The 18,700-nt window shown below is 34.2% G+C and overlaps 1 protein-coding gene across 2 annotated transcripts in view; it reads right to left on the bottom strand.

Moving 5' to 3' along the window:
* Positions 1 to 18,700, bottom strand: part of WDR7 (WD repeat domain 7) — a 388,356-nt gene that overhangs the window by 253,014 nt on the left and 116,642 nt on the right. The window contains exons 17-19 of one of the 2 annotated variants that reach the window (XM_025365405.1): positions 7,060 to 7,158; positions 4,533 to 4,651; positions 2,427 to 2,550 (exon numbers count right to left, since the gene is read on the bottom strand). In XM_025365405.1, the coding sequence (XP_025221190.1) occupies positions 2,427 to 2,550; positions 4,533 to 4,651; positions 7,060 to 7,158 (342 nt within the window). The remainder of the gene's footprint in view (positions 1 to 2,426; positions 2,551 to 4,532; positions 4,652 to 7,059; positions 7,159 to 18,700) is intronic. The other variant, XM_025365406.1, reaches the window with a different exon arrangement.

Here is an 18,700-nt window from a genome sequence, read left to right as displayed (position 1 = left end):
AGAATACAACCCTGTACTAATCTTTGGTGTTTTTCTTAGACCTTTATAAGCAATCAATAATCAAGGCTTAGAAATTATCTTTTATTCTACCCTATCTACATTTAGGTCTGGTTCCCATAACCTCCCTTCTGCAATAGCCTGCCAGCTAGTTATTCAACTTTAATCAATTCCCCTACTTCACACTAGTCCATTTGGAATAAAGATGTCTTAAAAGCATGTCTCAATATTTCCATAATAGCATTCTTCTTTCAAAACAATTCTTTAGTGATTTGCCATTGTCTATTTTCACCTTCAACCAACCCTATGAGTACTATAGTCATAGTCAGTCCTTAACTTTGGGGATCTTATATTCAATAAAGTTGATGATGAGCTGATCATCTAACTCAATTTTCTGGAATATCATAAAGTCAATGCCCACAAATGATGAACAAAGAATACTTTTTCCAGACTCTCTTCTCATCTACTCAAAGACAAAGCTCTTTTCATCCCAATTTTATTTTTTTGAAACTCTTTTTTATACTCTGGAAATTTATTTTAAAATTTGCACATATTTTTAAAACAATCTTAAGCCTGATACCTTACATAGAGTCCATATGTCTAGATACCCTTTTTTTTTTTTTTTTTTGAGGCGGAGTCTTCACTCTGTCCCCCAGGCTGGAGTGCAGTGGCACCATCTCGGCTCACTGCAAGCTCCGCCTCCCGGGTTCGCGCCATTCTCCTGCCTCAGCCTCCCGAGTAGCTGGGACTATAGGCGCCGCCACCGCGCCCGGCTAATTTTTTGTATTTTAGTAGAGACGGGGTTTCACCTTGTTAGCCAGGATGGTCTCGATCTCCTGACCTCGTGATCCGCCCGCCTCGGCCTCCCAAAGTGCAGGGATTACAGGCGTGAGCCACCGCGCCCGGCCGATACCCTTTTTTTTTAAACTTAATTTGCTTTATTAAAATAGAAAAATTCCCAGTAAGCAAATGACAACCTATATTCACTGAGTAAATATTTTATTGCTCAAACAATTAAGAATTTTAACTGGAGCTGTTAATGTGTGATATTTTGGCTATAAGTGAAATAAATATTTGCATTTTTATAGATTATAAAGTATTTATTTAACAAGGGTCTTATCCTTACTACGGGCTAGGAATTGTTCTATGCACTTAACAAAGATTAACTCATGCCACACATGTAATAACCCTATAAAGTCCTATTATCATCTTTATGTCATCTGCGATAAAACTGAGACTAAGAAAGCTTAAGAAAAGTGCCCAAGGTCACGCTTGATTAAACATCCACTAGAGTCACCACTGGCAAAGATGTGGTAGAGTTAAACCAGCTATAAAAGTTATAAACCTTTCTGAATTTTGTTTTCATTTTCCTTCTTGTATAACAATGTAGTGTCCATCTTGACATGTGTAATGAGTATTTCATTACTAAGAATAACTGGTATTGGCAAAAGGTCATTTAAAATGAGTCCACCTAAAACCCAGGCCAAATTTTCATAATAAAAAGTTTTTTTAAAGTTTCACTGAGACTTTATCTTGCAAAACTGAACCTAACTTATCTTATAATGAATATAATTTAGGGTAAAATTTTAATTTTAATTCAATATAATTTAGGGTAAAAATTTTAAATCAGTATAATTTAGGGTAAAATTAAAATTTATTTGACTCAATTATATTGATTATAATTTAGTCACTTAGTAACTGAGGGACCTTAAAAAAATTATTTAGTGACTAAACTGTTTTTAGAAAAATGCAAAATGAACCAAATGATGAACTGGGAATGAGTATGCTTTCTCTGAGAAGAAAAAAAGTTATGATAGCAAAATACAACTCCTTTCCAATGCACATTCAATGTAGCAACATAATTATAAAGCTTTTATTTTGCAAAAGAATATTAAAAAAATTTCAACAATTTTTCTAATCCTTTCAAATTATACTCTTTTGAAAGATCTATCCATCAAAATCCTTCCCAATTTCCTCTTTTTAAATAGTGCATGAGTCTAACTCTATCAGATCTTTGTTTTTTAAGGATTCACAATCCCAACTTCAACTAGCAAGAGAGTTTGCCTTGTATCTGCACTTGCATATCATCAGATCAATATCAAACAAGCTGACATCCATACACATAATAATGCAATGGGCAGAGGCACACGTTAGTACTAGAGTAGGATGTTTGATGGGAAATTCATTTAGAAGAAGTCAGTTCATTAATGAATATTTTGATATAGACAGCCTTTGTCTTCTGTTTTTTAAAGCAAGTTCCAAACTACAGAGATTCAGAAAATAATAAAGTGAATTTGAGGATCTGTTCTTTTCACTTTAAGGTTAATGACTCACTTTTGTTGACAGGTAGTAGCATATATATTTGTAAGTATAGGTACCTTTTCTACATATGCCCGCAAAGCTTTGTAGAGAAGCATGAGAACTCTTACGTGATATGACGTGGTCTATGTACTGAGGTAAGTAAGGAGCCCAGGCATCGATGGCTTCCTTCCTGCCTGCCTGCTCAATTCTTCTCAGTTCCGCCAGAAGCAGGGCCTGCGCGGCTTCTCTTACCTAAGATCACAGACCCAAACATAAAAGTAGAAAGCAGATTAGTTGAGGAGATGAATATTTATAAACTAGAAAATTTATAATGAAATAAAAGCTAGAAAACATAAAAACCGTATTTATTTACATGAAAAAAACTATTAACTGAATGAGTTAACTACTTAAAAATCAGATGCTAGCCAATCATCAAAGACATTTTCATTAATGATTTCACTGAAAACTATTTTAACACTAATAGAAAGAATTAGGTTTCAACAATGTAATCATCTTTGGGGTTAAAACTTCATTTTCCAAAGCATTCTTGAACTTTAATGTAGCATTTTACTTTTAAATTTTCTATATTAACATTATCGTTAAGACACTGTGAAAGCTATTAAATTTTTTTTTAGCTTGAAGAAAGTTAACCTTATCTATTAAATTCTTTATATTATATATGCTAAGTAGATACTATTTATACAAACAAATACGTATAAGTTAACATGATTCACATATACCTAAGACATGCTTAAACAATGTTTTTGACAAATAGATAAATATTCCTGTATAAAGGCATAACTTCTTTTACTTTTATAGGGGAAATCATTTTTCAAAACTATATATTTTTCTTTCAACGTAGCATACAACTTTCATTTTGCAGTTTTAACTTAGTTTTATTTTGGCAAAAATGCCACAGGCATGAAGTCAAAAAAGTTGGTCAATTATTAAATGCTGTACCAATTTATTAACTCTTTATTTTCTGAGACCAAGTGCTGCCCTGTCGCCCAGGCTGGAGTGCCATGGCATGATCTCAGCTCACTGCAACTTCCACCTACCGGGCTCAAGTAATTCTTGCACCTCAGCCTCCCAAGTAGCTGGGACTACAGGCGTGTGCCACCACGCCCGGATAATATTTTTTGTATTTTTAGTAGAGACAGGGTTTCGCCATGTTGCCTAGTCTGGTCTCACCCACCTGGGCCTCCCAAAGTGTTGGGATTACAGGCATGAGTCACTACACCCGGCCTATTTTAACTCTTTATAATTGAAAAGATAACTTAGCAGCATCTAGATAAAAGTTCCAGTAAAAAAGTTGTTTTTAGGTATGTGACTTCTGAAGTGAATTCAAAATACTATTCAATGAAAACCCATGAAAATGTCAGTATTCTGCAATCCCACTTGGAGTTGAGGGGAGAAAGTCCAGGAAAGAAGCAATTATATTACTCGTACTTATATTTGGAAAATTAAGAATCCTGAATAATATAAACTGCTATGGCTATAAAGGTCAAATGCCATAATAAGGAAAATCTTTACTAAACATTTCCAAGTCCTTGGTAATATTATATTCCAAGTAATATCTCATACAGAATAAGGCCATTAACACAAAATAATGGCTACCATTTATTGAGCTCCTACCATGTGGCACGTACTGTACTTCCTGTTTTACTTGCACCATCTGATTTGATCCTGATGGCAATCCCATGAGGAATATATTATCATCCCCACTTTACAAATGAGCTTTAAATAGGTTAAGTAAATTGCCCAGGGTCACAAAGTTAATAATTGGTGGGACTGATATTTAAACCCAGGTGTCTTCTAATTCCAAGGTCTCCTTTTATAATAACACAGTACCTTTCACTGAAATATGGCAATTCAATTAGAACTTAATTTATGTGATCACACTGAGTGTGTAATTCTGGGGGAAGCAGGCTTCTGTATTTGTTTATGCATCTGTACAGAAATCAAACCAAACTTAAGAAATAGTTCCATAAGTATATAAGACTTCATCAAACAGTCACTGAATTCTTTAAAAGTAAACGAATAAACCAGCTGGAGCATTACTGGTTGGTATAAAAGCTGACAAAGAAGAAAACATAAATCATGAATCCACATTTTCTATCACATAATGAACAGATGATAAATCAGATAAACATTAATCGTTTTTGTTTCAAGTTTACATTTGACCAATGCCTTTTAAATATTTTTGTTTTCTATCCTTATCACTTCAGCATTACCTCCAAGCATCGATCTTGCCATCTTCGGGCCAGCATCTCCAGAAGGGGAGGCCTAAATTTATCCAATCCCAGTAGGTCTGGCAGCATAACACAGTGCATAGCAGCTAACTGACTCCAACCTGTCAAAAATGTAATACATTACAAATACTTTAACCATTTTGGCATTCCCTAAGTCAACAGTTCTTTAAGTAAGGATACCAAAAACAAAAAAAGGCAGATCTGCTAAGTTATATTACAAATGATTTCAATTTAATAGTAGACATTTTGTGCAAAGAATTATACTAAATGTATTTCATCCCTAAATCGTGTAATTGGTGCCGATAAGAATTCTCAACATCTTAAAAGGAATAAAAGTAAATTTCCACAGGAAGTATATCCAAATTCACAAGAAAAACACATTTCTTAACAGTTTCTCTAAAATAGAACATATATTAAAGAATGGTAAAACCCAGAAATAAACACATACTAGAGCTATAGATTTGAAACCACTGCCAGTTAAAAGGGCATTCACACAGATATCCAAAGATAGGTTCATGTCACTTAAGGCATGGCCATCTGTGTGTTACCACTGTGTCAGCCAAAAGAGATGTCTTCCCTTTCTGTCAGAGGACCTCTTATTAAGGGACTTATCCCTTTTCTTACAAAGCGAATCAGATATTTAATCACAATCATAACTGATATAAGTAACATAACTCCCAATTTTGAAAGAAAAAAAATGAATTCAGACATTCCACAAAATAAAAACCTAACAATTCAAAATTTACAAAATCTTAAACATTGTTTAACCCTGATCTATGAGAATAAAAGTGACTTTTCTAAAATTCTAATTCACAATATGGAACTTGATAATAGGAAAAAAAGACAAACACTGTATGCCAGTGCAACATACAAAAGTATTAGATAACAGACATTCCCAAATAGTCACTCCAATATAATAAATGAAGTATTAGATAACAGACATTCCCAAATGATCACTCCAACCCCATTTTAAAGGTATGTGAAAATACATACACAATACATGCCTCATTCTTACCAAATTATCGATGAGGCCACTATTAACCCATGATAATTACCATTACCTCCTAGGGATAATATTTAAAGACAAGTAATCAACAATGGATGCAAAAAAAAAAAAAAAAAGTTTGCTATCGTGTTACAAGGTGAATTATCTGTGAACACAGAATTTTAGCAAATTAGTATTTTGAAATAATCTAAACTGTAATCTTCTTAAAATAATGACAAAAACCTTACCATAGAATTTTTAATTATTGGAATTGTTAAAGAGAGTGAATGAGAGAGGCAGACAGACAGACTGACAAGCCACTTATTTAAGATTCATCCTTTCAGTGAGGAAATTCTCATCAACCAACAATAAACATGTAATTATATTAATGAAGGTGATGGGATAAGTATAAAGTGTATTCGTGAGCTAAATTTTAATATATGATGACTCTCACCAAGGTCCAAACAGCTTATTTTTTGAATTAACAAATAGTGTAACAAACATGAGCCTAATTATTTTTGCTAAATTTCGGTCTTAACATACAAACCTTAGTAAAGTTCTATGACAAGGAAACAAAAAATGAAGTTATACTTTTAAGTTCCCATGTTTTCTTTGCAAAGGAGTGGTGCTTGCAACATGGGCTCTGTACTTTATGGACATTTCAAGATTCCTTCCATTTGAATGGACTAGTAATATTGTTTTTTCATGAAGAGCTAGGTCTTTCTGTTATATTTTTGATTTTGAAAATTTCTTCCTTTTTATGTTATGCAAAGTGGTAACTACAAACGCAATGAAGACAGTGGATATAACTCAGAGCTCACAGGTTTCATTAAGCTTCCAGGCAGTACAAATAATCCTAGATAGGTCTTATGGAATAAAGATTTGTAGGTCCCATTCCCATTTTCAGGGCTCCAAAAATACTTTCAACTTGTGTAACTCCACAGAGATAACATGGTAGCCCAACTTCACCTTAAATGCTAAAATAATGAATTTTTGCCTGAGCTCAAAACAGAAACAGTAAGGAGGATAGATAGGTAAATTCCTATCAGTCTGTAATCACTGGTGCCAATAATCAATCTGAAGACTTTTCCAATGAGAATGTTAAGAAACTCCCTCATAACTCCCTCTAACTAGCAACGCAATTGTGAAAATACAGCAAAGTGTATCTGTTACCAAGTAATGATACATATAAAATAAATTCATTAGCTCTAATGCCAGAGTTCACATGGCAAACATCATCACAAAAACCAATCCACCTTTAACACTGACTTTACATCAAAGATTGGCATCTCTGCACTTAACAGTATTCTAGATTATAGGAAACACGGATTATGCCAGCCAGGGTTAACATTACATTTTTATAACTGGCTCTTGTCATTGACATTAGCAAATAAAGTCATAAAATGGGAACTTTAGAATCTCATACATAACAAAGCAAATGAATGTGTAACTCAGATAAAAAGAACATGTCTGTTAGAATAAAGCACAGATTGAGAGAAAGTTGTTAGAAGTTGAGAGAGATACCTTCATTTACTAAGAAACAGGTATGTAAAGCAGGAGCAGAAGCAGGGTCAGAGCCAGAGTGATCAGCATCAGACCGAGCGGAAACGACAGGTGCAGCAACTTGCAGAGGAAAAGAGAAGAAATAAAGAGGAGAGAATTGAAGTACAGCAGTTTCTGAAAAAAAGCTTAGTATTAGTGAAGAATGAAAAACAAAGTTGGCAAAACATAGAGAATGTAGAACTGAAACGATGTTTTCATCAGAAGGGCATGATCATTAAAGATTACATCAGAAAAATGATATATTTTATTGAACAGTAATCACGATATAGTTCCAATTCCTCTTAAGGTCAAAATCTAATATTCTGATGAATGTATTGACTAATGCAAAACATAGCTCTAAAACAACTAAAGCCATCATGAAAAAATGACATTAAAAATTAACCAAAATGTTATTCAATTTTTAAAATGTATCACATAATGAAAAAGCTTTATGTTGGTCTTCATATGGTCAGTTACATTTTTCTAATAGTTTATTCTCTGACATTATGTGTAAATTATTTTTAAATTTTCAAACCAATATTCACTGAGATCATTTCAGCTTTTTACGTTATTTTATGAAAACTCAATTTAAAATATCCCAACTTGCAAAGAATGTATATACCATGTTTAACTCTTGTTAAAAGAATACTAACAGGTTCACTCATTGGACTTTTTAAAAAAAATTATTTCACAAATGCTCCCTATACTAAAAAAGAAATTTGTGAATTTTATAATTCTTGTAGAGGTACCGATTCACTCCCTAACCCCCTAAAAAAGTTATGTTGCCAAGAAAGTGTTTCAGCTTAAATTATCATATGAAAAAGCAAAAGGACCGTATGGCACACACATTCTACAACTGGAGGTCAATGTTAAGATTTAGAGGTCACCATTTGACACTTCCTTCCTATGGCGAAATTACCATATGTCATGCACAAGCATCTTCAAATTAATCCCTCTCCTTTCTTCTGTCATTGAACGGCAATAGGTTTGGGCTCCTGAACAGATTAAGCATTGTCTGCTGAATGATATGTTTGCTTTTCATGCAGTGAAGTTCTTTTGTGACAACAGAACAGCTGCATGAAAACAACATTTTCATAATTTCCACACGAATGCATCATAATGTCAATCAGGCACGTGTGAGGTAAACAGCAGAACGAAAAGAAGTCTATGAAAAGTAACACAAAAAGCAACTCTAACTCCATAAACCCTTAGAAGCACGTCTTGCAAAAATGAAAGTTTCATCTGGGAAATTATAATCCTTTATTATTTTAAGAGATCTGATTTTTGCTCCTTATGAAATTAAAATTATTTTACAATGTTATACTTATAAAAGAAATAGAGCTGCTTTTAATTCTATATTTCATAAGATCTACAAACTCCATTACAAATTAATTTTGCAAAGAAATCCCAAACATTTCTATATTCCATGAAATACTTTTATTTTTTATCATTTTTAATTACAAATTCAGTGATTATGACTTATAAATTATTCATCCTCCATGCAAAACATTGGTAAGCCTTGGCAGCCAGGAGTAAATTTGCAGGTTTTAATTTTTGTTCTACCAAAATGTTTCTCTGGTGGCTTCAGTTAGGACTTTTCTATAATTTCACTTTTTCAAAAATGGGGAGAAATTGTTAGCCCTGGAAAGGCTGTGTTAATTTTGCATGGTTTTACTCTTAATTCTGAAAGGAAAATAGAATGAGAGGGTGAGGAAATTCAATACAAATAAATAAAAGTTTAGGATTGAGTGGTCATTACCCTAACACAGGTCAAATAAGTGGTGGGATTAATGATTCCTGTAAGGAATAAGTATAAAAGGAAACTAGAAATGTTACTGGCAGAAATGCTAGAATAAGCATATGTCCTAATAGAATATTGTTTAACATATATAACTGTTATTAAGGAAAGAAAAAAAACGATTCTGGATATTATATTTTTGAAGTCATATTTAAATGATATTTCATTTAGACAAAAAGGCATTTACACTCATCCTTTAATAAATTTTATGGGCACTAAAATTCAAGAAAAATATTGTAATAGAAATCAAGGATCAGATTTACCATGCTTTAAATATCTCTGCATCTCCACCAAAAAATACTTTATTCACACTACCTCACAACCGAAATCGCAAAATCTAGAGCACTTTCAAAATTCATCAGGAAATTAAACTCTGCTACAGCTTTCACAACTATCTACATAAGAAAAATCAGCAATTAGCAGAAAAAATTATTACTTCCAAGATAAAAAGCTCAAGATTTAATAAATTATAAATCTGAAGTTTCATGGGGCACTGAATATGGAAGATTTACACCATAAAACATAATCAAGCATTTGATTTCTTAACAGAAAAGCTGCTACGTCACCTATCAATTTGCTGCTCTTATTAAGGATTAGCAAAACATAAGAGAAAACAGTTTTAGCACAGTTTCAATATAGTGACAGAAGTAACACAGTTCCATTACTTTATCTGAGCCTCTTCAACGGCTTAGTCTCATAAGAAAAGACAAGTGAAGATAAACAAACATGTGGGAGAACATGTATATGCACACATCTGCCCTGGCTTCCCCTTACACAGCACATACATACCCAAAATTATAACATCCCTAGATTCTGCTTTTCAACAGGAATATTTCAGTTTTTAATTGAAATTTGATTCTAAACTCCATTTGAATTTGATTCTAAACTACTCCCATTGTGATAACAATATTTATAGGACAGAAAGTTAACATACTTCGGGTGGTAAGTGCTCCATACATACTGGTCTAAATCACATTATCTTCCTAGCACATATACACAAGTAGCCCTTTTCAATACATTTTTCAGAGAAAAAAAGTTTTAAGTACAAAAAAATGCAATGCTTTAAAAAGTAAGTTTTTTTCAAAGCTTAATACTAAAAAAAGAATAAAATGATTTAATGATGAGTCCTTTTAAAATATTTCATGGTAATCATGATGTCACGGGGAGGGTGGGTGAGGGGAGAGAAGAAGAAAGAGAAGAAAGAGATGAAAGAGAAAACATGAAAAAATTAGAAATTAAGAAATGTTGTAGAATTAACCACCATGTACTTAACATAAAGGCATTTGGCACTGAGTCTGCATCTAGTCCAGATGTTATAAAGCAACATTTGGCTTTTTGTAAGTTTTCTTTTGTGTCAATACTTTTATGTTGTAGGTAGATGGCATTTTAGCCATCTTTTAAATCAACATGAAACATTTGGATAAATCATTAATTCAGCTTTCATTGCCTCTTTTTTAATGCCTGACTTTTTGAGGTACAAAATTAGATAATGCAACAACCTGTTTCATTATGCATAATGTATCATATCTCCATGCTTCACAGAATTGCCATAATACACTAACTTCGCTATGAATGCAATATTGGCAAGAAAACTCTAATTCTCCTTTCAATTCCTTTTGTTATCTGAAAAATTCCCATTCGATATTTCCTAATGCCAAAAAGATTACAAAAAGCTATACCAATACATTTAACTATTATCATGACTAGAAGGTTAGAAAACAAATACCTTAGTAATGAATGATCAAAAAAAACTTCCTCTTTAAAGAAAGGAAGCCTCCAACCTCGTATGTGTAGTAATCATAAAGACTGTGTCTTAGAGCCCCATTACAATGTTATCCTTTAGCATGGTACCACCAGACCCAGATAAAAACAAAAGTGCCTTCATAAGGGGTCCTATTTCTATTTCAGGAACGGTGCCTCATTAAATTAATCTGCAAAATACGTCCAATAAGCTAGAGCTATTTTGTTATAATACAAGAAGGCACTATGTTTTAATTCTGCATATTTTAATATGTCCAATAGAATTGGCAGCTCATGCAACATAAAGAGCAATAACATAAGCACACTTTTAATGAGTATTAAAGAGCTCATTTTGAATACAGGATTCCCCTGCCCCATCCCCAAGTATGGCTTCTGACAGGAAACCATTTTCAAACATGTTAACTATTTCTTACAGCATTTACTTTCCTATCACTAAATAATATGCTAATCCTGCAATTTCTTGCTTTACCAAATCTAAACATTAGCTACTGGTTTCCATCAATACTGTGGAAGATGATTTAACTTTGCCAAACCATATCTCGTAACCAATCTCCTTTCCTTTACTTCCAATATAAATATATATACTATCTATATATTAGATTTTTCTATTATATATAGATATATTTTTATGATATATAGCTCTATATGATAATCATTTATATAGAGAGATAAATATCTCTCTATGATAATCATTTATATATACAGATAAATATCTCTATCTCTATGGAAATTATGTTCAATGTTGACTCAAATAGCTTACTAAGATCATACTTCTTTCCTTGGACACCTTGCTGGGGATTTTTACGAATTTAAAAATTATATTTTCTCCCCATTCGCCTTCTTTTCTATGTACCTATTTCTTCTAAGTTAAACCCCTCAACAGCTTCTCAATGATTTTCCACAGAGCAGTGTCATTTTCCCATGAACCATCTCTTTGGAAGCCATCTCACAGCCCTGCTCATATCTGCCACATGGCTGCCATCCTGAGACTTTCTTTCACTGTCATCCTTCACTGATGACCATGTTGGGTCATAAGTGCTCCCCGCAGTGCTCCCCTCAATGGCTTCACCAGTTCCTGAGCCCCATGTTTTATTTTTCCTTGGTTTACTCCTTTATTTTGATGGAGCACATCTTGCAAAACTTTGCTGAGAAAAGGATATAGTAATAGTAATTTTTTAAGACTATAAGTGTCTGAAATTGCCATTATTCTGCCTTTTATTTGACTGACAGTTTGCATTCAGGAGTCTAAAAATGCAAAAATTGTCTTTTTTTTTTTTTTTTGGAGACAGGGTCTTGCTCTGTCACCCAGGCTGGAGTGTAGTGGTGTGATCACAGCTCACTGCAGCTTCAACCAACCAGTCTCAAGCCATCTTCCCAACCTCAGCATCCTGAGTAGCTGGGACTACAGGTGCACACCATCACACCCAGGTAATTTCTGTAGTTTTGTTTGTTTGTTTGTTTGTTTTGAGATGGAGTTTCACTCTTGTTGCCCAGGCTGGAGTGCAATGGCATGGTCTCGGCTCACCACAACCTCCGCCTCCTGGGTTCAAGCGATTCTCCTGCCTCAGCCTCCTGAGTAGCTGGGATCATAGGTGTGCACCACCAAACCCAGCTAATTTTGTATTTTTAGTAGAGATGGGGTTTCTCCATGTTGGTCAGGCTGGTCTCAAACTCCAGACCTCAGGTGATCTGCCCACCTTGATCTCCCAAAGTACCAGGATTATAGGCGTGAACCACCGTGCCTGGCCTGTATTTTTTTTTTGTAGAGATGGGGTTTTGCCATGTCACCCAGGCTAGTCTCAAACCCTTGGATTCAAGCAATCTGCCTACCTTAGCCTCCCAAATTGCTAGGACTAAAGGCATGAGCCACCACGCTCCACCTTTCTTCCACATTTTTAAGAAACACACATCTCCTGACCAATCTCCGTCATCCTCTCTTTAGCTTAGGGTTACTATTAAGAAGGCCAATAACATTTTTACTCCTTATATGTAACTAATGAAACTGTTAAAGTTGGTCCAAATGTTACAAGAAACCATACAGAGAAAATGAACATCATATAAGTACTATGATCATGAAACAGAGATGTGTTTGGAAACTAATGACAATAGCAATTACATTAGCAGCTATGATAATTTCAAATATACTACTTACACAATGTTAAAGTTTTGGTGGTATTGGTGTTTCTGGACACAGCATTTCATAAACAAATTCCTAACCTAAAAAGTCACTGCAGAGTTCTTGGGCAATATGGGCATAATTGTTTCGGTCAGTTGTTGTAGGCAATAAATGAAAAACACAGAGGAAAGCGCATGGTATGTACTAAGTAAATATATTTAGTCATGTTATAAATTCATTAATACTACTCATCATGGTGCTGATACAAACAATACATGAAAACCTTATTCAAGTGATCGACTCATTAATAATCTAGACCCTCTCCATTAGATAGGAAACCACCAACTGAACACATATAGAAGCTATATAGAAATGCAACGTCCAAACATTCTTAGGGAGGAAAAAAAAAAGGTATCCTTAAAATAGCATAAAAGAAGAACACAAAAAACTAGGGCAATAGGGCAGTACAAAGGTGCAGGCAGCAGAAACGTAAGGACTTACCAGAGCAGAATGAATTAGCAGCCCAAGATGGCACGCTGACAAACAACAGGTACACAAGACAACACATGAAGGTGCTCATAATGTTTAAAAAATACAGGCATACTACTTCACCTGTAGATCACCACTGGATTATATCAGAAGTGCAATAAACACAGGTGTGATGAAAATTTTACCTTGGCCTATAACTCAAATCAAAAAGTCAAAAAACAGACAAAGTTTCTGTAAAAGGTTTCCCTCATTACTAATACACAAAATAAGCCAATGAGTTCTCTAAGACCAAGAACGATGGGGAGAGAATTCATTATTGTAAAAGACAAATTTATAACATAAACACTAACTTGAATTCGGTATATGAAGGCTATTAAAATTTTCTACTTCACTGAACACTAAATAAGTGACAATTACTATATGTCAGTATTGGGCTAAGCACACAAAAACACACAAAGATTAGACAAAGTGTCTGCCCTCAAGGCACTCATTATCTAGAAAAGCATACAATAACCAATTAAAATATTATCATAAATTGCACTCCTGTGCATTTCCTCCAATAGACATAATAAGCACCGTGAGGGCAGAGATTTGTCAGCCCTTATAGCCTCAGCACCAATATTGACATATTGACTCCAGAAACATAAAGAGAAGGTTATCTATAGATTCATTCATTCAGTAAATATTTGCTGAGCTCCTTCTATGTATCAGCCACTGTTCCAAGCTCGTGGGATAAATCACTAAACAGAGCAGGAAAAAAAATGTCCCTACCCTTTGAGCTTCCACAGCAAATCAAGGGTGTACACCAATTTAAAAAAATAAAGGCACAGAAGGTCAAACACACAAAATTTTAAGGGATTCTCAGATCCATTCCTTAATATGATATATGGACTCTATGTTAAGTACTGTTTATTTCTCTATAAATCCTGGAAAAGAATAGTGATTAAACTATTGGTTAATTTACGTAACTCTTTCCTGAGATAATTTAACAATGACTACCTCTTACTTCTAAGGTTAGACATCCTAAATTGAACTCATTTCTGAAAAATAAAGTTGCGAAGAACATAATATAATCTTAAACTTTACATTGCTTAAACTTGCTTGGGCACCTCCCACTGAGTAAAGATGCAACTACTAAACGTAAAAATATGGTCACAATCAAGATAACACAAGAGACACAGACCAGAGACTTATGTCATGAGATTAATGAATAGAGAGAAATACAGTACATTAGAACGTTGAACAGTTAGGCACAGAGGCTTACACCTGTAATCGCAGCACTTTGGGAGGTTGGGGTGGGAGGATCACTTGAGCCCAGGAGTTCGAAACCAGGCTGGGCAATATGGTGAAACTCCATTTCTACAAAAAATTTAAAATTAACTGGGCATGGTGGCCTTTGACTATAGTCCCAGCTATTCAGGAGGTCAAGGCTGCGGTAAGCCATGACCAGACTGCAGTCCAGCCTGGACAACAGAGTGAGACTCTGTCTCAAAGGAAAAAAAAAAGTAGAAAACCCTAAAGCCACGAGCAGACTTAGGGCTATATTTGCCATGAATGAAAGTGTGGTTATTTGATATCTCTGATCTCTTTTTCTCAAGTAGCATGTTTCATAAACCGCAAAATTGAGTGTCAAACAAAAAAAAATAATAAACTGTATTAAAAAAGTAGACAACTGACGGTAAATGTTAATTATTGACAAACATTGAATTAACAAGTCTACTGTTAGGCAAAATAAACTTCTTGTGAAGATACTACTTTCCAATGAAGTGCCCTAATATTGGTTATGGAAAATTATATAAGCTGAACTATCTAAACTATCTTTATTATCAAACCCAAATATCTATGAAAGTTCCAATCCCCAGCTGAAGTCTTTACTTCATATAGATTATTTGGCAGCTGAACAAGTATTAGCCAACATGTAAGTGACAACTTATTGAAAAGACGCATATTCATGTTTGCAATACAACTTAAAGACATCGTGAATCGATGTGCACAGTAGAGGAAGTCAGGAAATAAAAAACACAAGAGGAAAATATTTAAAAGCAAACCAAGCTAAGAAAAGCCAGAGTAGAAAAATGAAGAAATAATGCTCTAACTGCTGAAACCTTAGAGAACTCAGAGCCCTTTGTATCTCTTACCACTTCCAACCGTAAATTGGTTATTTATGTTCATGTTATCAACTAGATATATACTACTCAAGAGAGTATACGTCAGACCAACCTCTCTAACCTCCCTAACAGAGTTGTTAGGAGACAAAAAGAACTTAATAAATATTTTTGAGAAAACAATTACACTATATATTAATTCCAATACTAAAATAGAAAGTGAGCTTCATAATGGTATTCTAAAGTATTTTACTATGCAGCTCTCTCTCAGTAGGAACTGCTGGCCTTCATTTACTTTAGAAGAAAAGCATATGTGCTTTCCAAATGAAAATTCCTAACTCTATTGCCTTAAATAAATGCTTTTTTAAAAAAAGACCCAATTTTCAAAACCTTCCTCACTGCTCTCAAAACTCAATGCTTTTCTGAGAGAAGCAATAATAAAGTATTCCAACTTTAAAATCTTCAGACTTGACCAGGTGAGCAAATCTAACACCATCATGGTGGTGAATATATAATGCATCATGACAATGTCACAAATTATAATGAGAATGTTTCTATCTACTATGATTACAGACAAGGAAAAATGTAATTCAAGAAGAATCACCAACTGCTTCTTGTAATTCAAGAAGAATCACCACAATCATAATGAAGATGATGAGGAGGATAACAATATCTCTAACAGAAGTCAAACTTAAATGAATCGTCCCGCCACTGATTTGTTGAGTATATCCTGGAAAATATTTCCAATGAATTTGGAAAAATAAAACATATACTATTGCAGAAAAAGCACAGGATCTAGAGTCTAAAAGCACTGGCTGTGTCCTAATCATACTACTATTACCAAGAATATATTAAGCAAGTCCCTTGCCAATATGAGCCTGTTTCCATTTTTACCAGTAATAACACTCTAAAAATATCAGAACTCCATATATACAAATAATTTTTACTTTCTAAAAAAATAGATATTTGGAACATTTTTAAATAAAGGGAAAGGAACTTCCACTTCTGGCCAAGATGGAGCAAAAAGAAACAGATTCTCAATCCAGCCCAAAACAACCAAAAACAGACAAACAAAAAGATGAAATGTATAAAACAATGGTTTTCAAGCCACTGGGCATCATGCAATGAAGGACCGAGAGATGGGAGACAAGCAACGTGAGCCCTATGACCCTATGATTACCTCAGCTTATTGCCTTAAGAGAGTTCCTAGGTGAAGCTATGTGGAGAACAAAGTGAGCAGCCCAGCAGTTTCCCTGAGTTCCGGAGACAAAGCTGAGAGTCTCAGGAAATCAGGCCAGCTAGAATTCAATGGACAGAGAGAAGGGAGCTGCAAAGATCAAAGTTCTTCAGAGGATCTCCCTCAAGTATTCAGCAGAACACCAATCAGTACATGTCTGTAAAGAAACTACTCGAGGTGGGGGAAAAACATCTAAAGGACCAGAAACAGTGCCTGCTCCCAACAGCCTAAATGGAAAACCTCATAATTCACAGGACATTGGCTATTCTGGAAGGTTTGGCCTCAGTAATGGGGAGTAATTCATCTTAGAGCACTGCTCCAAATCCACCTAACATGTCATAAAAGCAAGACTAGGAAAGAAAAAGAAACTGTTTCCACATGACATAACTGCATCCCATAACACAGCTCAAGATTTTTAAGAACACAAAAGTGTCCAGTACCCAAACAGGTAAAATTCAAACATCTTCCATCTAATCTAAGATTATCAAACATGCAAGGAGGCAGGAAAGCACAGTCCACAAGGAGGAGAAGAATTAATTTAAACCAACCCAGAACTGACAGAGCTATCAAAATTATCAGTGAAGGGTGCTAAAACATTTATTATAACTGCAATCCATGTATTCAAAGCAGTTAGGTAGAGACAAGGAAAATAAAAATTTTAAGACCCAAATCAAAATTCTGTGGACACATATAACAATGTCTGAGATTTAAAGTGCATTGGATGACAGTCGGGCATGGTCACTCATGCCTGGAATCCCAGCACTTTGGGGGGCCAAGACGGGGAAAGTTGCTGGAGCCTGGGGGTTCAAGACCAACTTAGGCAACACAGCAAGACACTTCTCTATAAAAAATAAATAAATAAATTTTTAAAGTGTGCTGGATGGGACCAATGGCATATTACACATTGCTGAGAAAAAACTAATAAACTTGAAGATGTTGCAATAGAAACTATCTCAATCAAAACACAGAGAGGACAAATAATCCAGAAATAAAAAAGCACCGTGATAGGTGAAACAACTTCAATCAGCCTAATGTACATGTAATTTGAGTCCCTTAGAGAGAGGAGAGAGGAAAGGGCAAAATGAATATTTGAAGAAATAATTATTGAAAATTTTTCAAAATTAATAAACTTCATGAACCCCAACCACAAGAAACATGAAGAACACTACACTGAAGAACCACATAATCAAACTGCTCAAAACCAGTGATAAATAGAAAATCGTAAAAGCACCAAGATTAGCAATGTTACAGTTAGAGGAACAAAGATAAGAATGCCATCAGATCTTGTTAGAACTAATGCAAACAAGAAGACAACAGAATATAATCTTCAAAGTATTAAAAGATATAAAAAGTCAACCTGGAATTCTATACCAGAAAAAAAAAAAAAAAAGCTTTCAAAAATGTAGACAAACAAAGATGTTTTCAAATGTACAAAAACCTGAAGAGCAGATCCTCACTAAAAGAAAGCTTAGCATGTGGGGCTTAAAACCTAGACGACGGGTTGACAGGTGCAGCAAAACAACATGGCACATGTGTATCCACGTAGCAAGCCTGCATGTTCAGCACATGGATCCCAGAACTTAAAGTAAATAAATAAATAGATACATACACACACAAAGAAAGCTTAAAGTAAGCTTAAAGTAAGTCCTTTTGTTAGAAGAAGAATTATACCAGACAAAAATCCTACACAAAGAAATGTAGAATACCAAAAAAGGTAACTACATGGATAAATATGTATTTTTCCCTATTTCAGTCTCTTTAAAATATAATTACTATTAAACACAAATCATAAGAATAATTTGTGAGGTTTATAACATATATAAAAGTAAAATACAGGACAACAGTAGCATAAAGACCAGGAGATGACAAATGCTAATATAATAAGGTTTAACATTTATATTAAATGTTAAATAGTATAATACCACTTGAATGTACACTGTGATAACTGAGACATAGACTACAGACTCTAAAAAAACTACTAAAATAATAAAATTAAAAATTAGCTTATAAACCATAAAGGAGATAAAATGGAATCATACAAAATTTTATTAGTCTAAAAGACAGCAGAAAAAGAAAAAGAACAAAAAAAAAAACTCAACAAAGAGAAAAATAAGGTA

Source organism: Theropithecus gelada, chromosome 18 (assembly GCF_003255815.1).
Source record: "Theropithecus gelada isolate Dixy chromosome 18, Tgel_1.0, whole genome shotgun sequence".
Classification (NCBI taxonomy): domain Eukaryota; kingdom Metazoa; phylum Chordata; class Mammalia; order Primates; family Cercopithecidae; genus Theropithecus; species Theropithecus gelada.
This window is presented reverse-complemented; position numbering and strand designations above follow the sequence as displayed.